This window comes from Dendrobium catenatum, unplaced genomic scaffold, assembly GCF_001605985.2.
Source record: "Dendrobium catenatum unplaced genomic scaffold, ASM160598v2 fragScaff_scaffold_716, whole genome shotgun sequence".
Lineage (NCBI taxonomy): Eukaryota > Viridiplantae > Streptophyta > Magnoliopsida > Asparagales > Orchidaceae > Dendrobium > Dendrobium catenatum.
In genome coordinates, this window is record NW_021319178.1 from 2,695,682 (window position 1) to 2,701,734 (window position 6,053).

Here is a 6,053-nt window from a genome sequence, read left to right on the forward strand (position 1 = left end):
GAACTCCAAAGTGATGCCGGAGTTCTGCCTGAATACCATCTAACCCCGGAGTTCTCCTTGGCTACCAACTGACGTCGGACTTCTACCCGATACCGGATCTTTGCTCGTCACCGAGTTTCTACCCGACGCCAAACTTCTATCGGTTGTCGGACTTTCGCCGGACATCTATATGATGTTAGATTTCTATCCATTATTGGACTTCTACCTGACGCCATCCTTCCGACCTCCATCGCCTGCTGACTATGGTCATTCTGACTTATGTCACCCACCGACAGCGATCATTCTGACCTCCGTTGCCCGTCGACTACGCTCTTTCAACCGACTCCACTCCTTCTGACTTATGTCGCCCACCGACTACAGTCCTTCCAACCTCCTTCGCCCGTCGACTGTGGTCCTTCTGGCTTATGTCACACACCGACTACAGTCCTTCCAACCTCCGTTGTCTGTCGAATATGGTCCTTCTGACTTATGTCGCCCACCAATAACAGTCCTTCCGACCTCCATCACCCGCCGACTACGGTCATTCTAACTTACGTTGCCCACCGACTACAGTCTTTCTGACATTCGTCTTTAGAAAATGGTCCTTCTGACCTCCGTCTCCCGCCGACTACAGTCCTTCAGACATACGTCGCCCATCGACTACGGTCCTTCCTACATACATCGCGCATCGACTACGGTCCTTCCGACCAAACGAACACGTCAATAGTGACTCTTTGTATTCTCATCGTGTAATGTACTCTATAAGATGTATATCAAGTTAAGGCCTTCCTCCAAAGGAGGGCCTCATTTGTAACCAACTGCAATACTAGTTGATTCATTCAAACTAGGCTAGGCCTCATAATTTTTCTCCCTTTTTCAAGGGGGGGGGGGTGTTTCACGTAAAAATCTTGGGGTCTCTTTAATGCTAGACCCTCTCTCTTATCTAATTGTGTGCCAGATTTTCGTATAATGCTAAGACATTAAACTTTATATATCTCTGTTGACCTCGTTTTAGTTCGTATATCCTTGAGCGCTTGCGGTTGATTTAATCGAACTCCGTCGAGCCCGATTCGAGCTCGAATCGACTCGACTCGAGCCGAATTTGACTCGACTATGTTCGATTAGACTCGATTATTTTATTTTGATTGCGTCGAGCTCGATTTAATTTAAATTAGTATTGGTTTTAAATTTAATTTCATGCAATTTGATCCGTCGCGCCGACTCGAGCCCGAACCGATTCGGATTAAGCCAAGTTTGGACTCGAGTCTAACCTGAGCTTAGTCAAATTTTCAAATAAAAATTAAAAAATCACTCTTAATTTCATCATTACTGGAACTTGTGGACCAAATAGTCAAATATATGCATGTTAGTTGAAAATTTTGGCTATCAATTAAGGTATTTTAATTTAAATTTTATGTATTTGCTGACTGTTTGAATTTGTTTTAATTGGCATATATGTAAAAAAAAAATTAAATATGATGTGATATTCGCAAATATAAAAAAATAATATGCAAATCTATAAAGTATGGGGTCTTCTTCCTATAAAGTAATCCAAACCAATCCTTTCCATTACGCATCCAAAACCTCAAGGCTGCAGCAAAGCAGCCATGTCTCTCCCATTGAACGGCCGCGTAGCCATCGTGACCGGCGCCACCCGCGGCATAGGCCGCGCCATCGCCCTCCACCTCGCATCTCTCGGCGCCTCCGTCGGCCTCGTCTTCTCATCCAGCTCCGCCGAAGCCGACCGCCTCGCCGCCGAAATCAATTCCTCCTCCTCCTCATCCGCCACCCCCCGCGCCATCCCCCTCCGCGCCGACGTGTCCGATCCGGCCGCTGTCCGATCCGTATTCGATCTGGCCGAACAAGCCTTCAACTCTCCCCCACACATCGTCGTCCACTCTGCCGGAATCCTCGACCCCAACTACCACCCCATCTCCTCTATTCCGATCGCTGATTTCGACTCAATCATGTCCGTCAATGCCCGCGGGGCCTTCATCGTGCTTCAGGAAGCCGCCAATCGAGTCGTGCGGGGCGGAGGCGGAAGGATAGTTGCGCTTTCGACGTCGCTGGTGGCGATCAATCGGCCGGGGTATGGGGCGTACACGGCGTCGAAGGCGGCGGTAGAAGCGATGGTGAAGATTTTGGCAAAGGAGCTGAAGGGGACGAAGGTTACGGCGAACTGTGTGGCCCCGGGGCCTGTGGCGACGGAGATGTTCTTTGCTGGGAAGACGGAGGAGGAAGTGAAGAGGTCGGCGGAGATGAATCCGATGGGGAGGCTTGGTGCGACGGAGGATATTGGACCGGTGGTAGGGTTTCTTTGCTCGGATGTAGGGGAGTGGGTTAATGGGCAAGTCATCAGAGTCAACGGTGGAATGGTCTGAGTATGCGAAGCGATGAGGAAGATGGGGGTGAGTATATCTGTCGGTTTATCACGATAAGTAGTATAATATATATATTGTTCGGCTTTATCTTGGAAAATGCTGGTTAACCCAACTTGTAGAAAAATAAAAAATGGTGATGAAATCTTTAATGTTGTGTTTGTTATTTGTAGGCTTAGTTTGGAACAAATTATTTACTGTTTTTAAGGCTGTTTTTAGTTTAATAAAATATTAGTTCAAAAAATTTTTGTATTAAAAAATTATTTTGAAAATCACTAAAAAAGTCGCCCCAAATAAAGTTGTAATTTGAATTGAACCTAAGCTAGGGGTGTAAAAATGTCGAGTTGAGCTTAAGTCAGGGGGTGTTTGAGCTCGACTCGCAAGTCAAATACCGAGCTCAACTCATGATACTGAAATGGGCCATGTGCACGCAGCATGAGTAGACGCGACCGCCTTGAGACACGAGAGCGCCTCTAATGCTATCCGCCACGAATTCAAGCGGGATTAGGAAGGAATCAGGATTGAAACATTTAGTGTTAATTTTTAGGCAAGATTAACCTGTTCAAATTTAATACATAAAAAAAATTATTTAAAAAATATTATTAGTAAATTGAGTCGGCTCGTGAGCTCGCGAGCTGAGCCTCATCCAGCTCGAGCTCAATAAGCTTTGCTCGCGTGCCCATAAATAAGTCGAACGCAAACCAACTCACTTACACCGCAGTCCTAATCTAAGCATTGGATTCACTTGTTTGGGCTAAATAAATGAACCTAAGATAGGTAACTTGCACGTTTTGGATCAACCAAGTAAGCGTAAGGCCATTGGGCCAAGACCTTAAATTTATGCTAAGATTTAGAAACCCATGGTGATTTGTACTAGGCCTAGTCCCAAGTCTTATGGACTTAAGATAAGGAATACCATATCTGAGCATTTGGGCCTTAGGTGAAAGCTTATGGGCCTAAAATGTTTGAACCTATGCTACCTAAGCCGATCTTAGGCTCATGTAAAGTCCTTTGTCAACAAATTAGACTTCAATGAAGACCAAGGTGGCCTATTTGGTCAAACGATCTAAGGTCGGTTTATGTTTGGCCCTTATCAGATCAATGAAACTCCAATGTTTTACTAATAATGATTTGTCCTAAAGGACTTTCAAGGTCATATAATTTTGTGGAAAAATTATAGAGAACCTATGCACAAATCCAACCAATTTTGGAGATTTTTGGAGAATAATTATATTTCTATAATAATTTTAAAATTAAGTACAATAGGGATTTCTTTAAATGTAGTGAGCAATAAACTTTAGATTTAATTTATATCAATCCATTGATTTTTAAAAATTTTGGGTTTGGAGTTCATTTTCTTAATATTTTTCCATTTTTTTTAGGGGACGAAACCTCATTGCATTCAATAAAAAGATATTACAACAAGGATTCAAAACAAACATAATCAATTACAATACTATAGAGAGGCGATAATGCCAATCAGACTCAGGAATTGCAGCATCCTGCAACTACGCAGCCACTAGACAAGGACCATCCATTGGAGGTAACAAGCCAAAAGGAAAACATAAGCAAACAATAAATGAACTGTATCCGACAGCAAGCTAAAGAAAGACCACCGAACAAAGAAATAAAATACCCACTAAAGTTGCCAGCAAGTCTAGCCAAGCAGGGGGAATGCAGGAAGCATTCTCATCATTGTTCAAAAGTATCGAGGAATCAACACCCGCAATAAAGCCACTAACCCAATAAATCGCAGAACCAAGAAAGCACCCAAGGACAAAACCGAAGCCAACCACCTCCAAATTGAACAGTACACCATATTAATTTCTTTTGAATTATCGTCTACCACGTTTGGAACTCCCACGTGAGAATGCATCATTAACGGATCCAACATTCAACACATACAATGCATAAAAATCATCCTTAGGGTCATCACGAACATCTTCAAGCAATGAAGCAAACCCATCCAACCAGTCAGATTGTTCCAAGCAGGTATCCTTCCTGTTAACCGGCATATATGAAGTTTAAAATATTTAGGTCATTTACAATTTAATTTAAATAATCCTAAACATTGAAAATTGCTTAAATGAAACAAATAATATCCAATTCTCATGAAATTTAGGCCATAAATCTCTAAGTCTCTAGAGCACTTCACAAGAATTTTGGAAATCATTAGCTATATTTAATAAGTATTGAAATTTGCAAAATTATTAACCATTACCAGCATATATATTAGCTATTTAAGGATATTTTTTATATTAATCTAGGGAATATTAGGAACATTGGGTAATTTATTTCATATTTTTCTAATTATTTATATTGAAATGAGTTTTTAAATTCTAGATATCCATTAAATAGGTTTAATATCCTTGCACGCTTAGGTTAGTTAATTTTGTATGCTATTTTCACCTCACAAATAGAAGATCGACGCTGCGACTCGAAAATTATTCTGTGCGGTCACCGGACATCTTCCAGAGGCAAATCAGAGCACACCACATCTTCTTTTTTTTTTTTTTACGCGGCGAGCTCTGATTTGCCTCCGAACATTTCGGTGACCACATATAATAATATCTCCTCCGACTAAGGAGGTGAGATATATATATTCCAATTATTTATGATGTATATATATATATTCTATCCCCTCTAAAAAGGGAATGATAGCTTCTTTTTAAGGGATAAACTTAAGATCACAATCAAGCAATCTAATTGCTAGTCTATATCAATCATCTGTGATATATTAAATTGTACTCATGACAAAAATGAAAAAATTAATTATGAAGTGGCTTAGGCTTAGTTTGGAACTGTTTTTTTTTACTATTTTTTAAAATAAATTTTAGTAGATAAAATTTTTAAACTAAATTTTTTTGTATTAAAAAATTGTTTTAGAAAACAATAAAAAAATTATCCAAAACAAAGCCTAAATTTTGAATCTTAACTACTTGATATTTGTTTGCATTATAATGTTCTATTTAGTACAATTATAATTTTTTATAAATTTAGTTGTAAAGCTATTATAGAGAAAATAATTTTTTTTAAAAGTTACTGTAAAAAACAGCTTCCTAACACAAAAATTTACAAAAAATATGATTATGATCTAAAGAGCAAAGTAGTAAGAAAGTTGTCCCAAACTAAACCTAACTATGGATCCACACAGGCTCTTAGTTTTTAAATCTTATTTTAAATTTATATAATATTTATTATTTTTATAAGTGCTATATTTGATGAGAGAAAGAGTTTTTAGGTGATAGGATAGTAAATATTAAAGTTTAGGTGTTAGATAAGTAAATAAAGAACTTTTAAGTGTTAGGTATGTAAAAACCCCAAAAATAAATTGTCTTAGAACAGAAGATTTTAAATGCAAATATTTTTTTGTTTTTATAAATTTAGTCATAAATATTTTTATTTTTTATTGTATGTAAATAAAAAATATTTTCTTTATCACAACAAGTTTTAATCAATCAATTCATTAAAAAAATCACATCAATTATTATCTTTGTACGACAATATAAAAAATGAGCTTTATTTCCTGTCTTCATAAAAAATGTTATCTCTTTTGACGTTTTTGCATAATGAAAATGATATTCGTAGCAACAGAATTTGGGCATACAAATCGTATTGAGCCTCATATTGTTCTACATAAAATTAGTCAAAATGAGGGCCTACATCATTGATAGATATATGTCACTAGTATTACTT

General features: G+C 38.4%; 1 protein-coding gene across 1 annotated transcript; it reads left to right on the forward strand.

The window, feature by feature from the left end:
• The first annotated feature begins 1,519 nt into the window (after positions 1 to 1,519).
• LOC110096519 (NADPH-dependent aldehyde reductase-like protein, chloroplastic) lies at positions 1,520 to 2,523 on the forward strand. The gene has a single exon (XM_020822523.2). The coding sequence runs from the start codon at positions 1,587 to 1,589 to the stop codon at positions 2,358 to 2,360; it is 774 nt and encodes a 257-aa protein (XP_020678182.1). The 5' UTR covers positions 1,520 to 1,586; the 3' UTR covers positions 2,361 to 2,523.
• The last annotated feature ends 3,530 nt before the right edge of the window (positions 2,524 to 6,053 follow it).

Coding starts and splice junctions, on each gene's coding strand:
- LOC110096519 (XM_020822523.2), top strand. CDS start 1,587: ATGTCTCTCCCATTGAACGGCCGCGTAGCCATCGTGACCGGCGCCACC.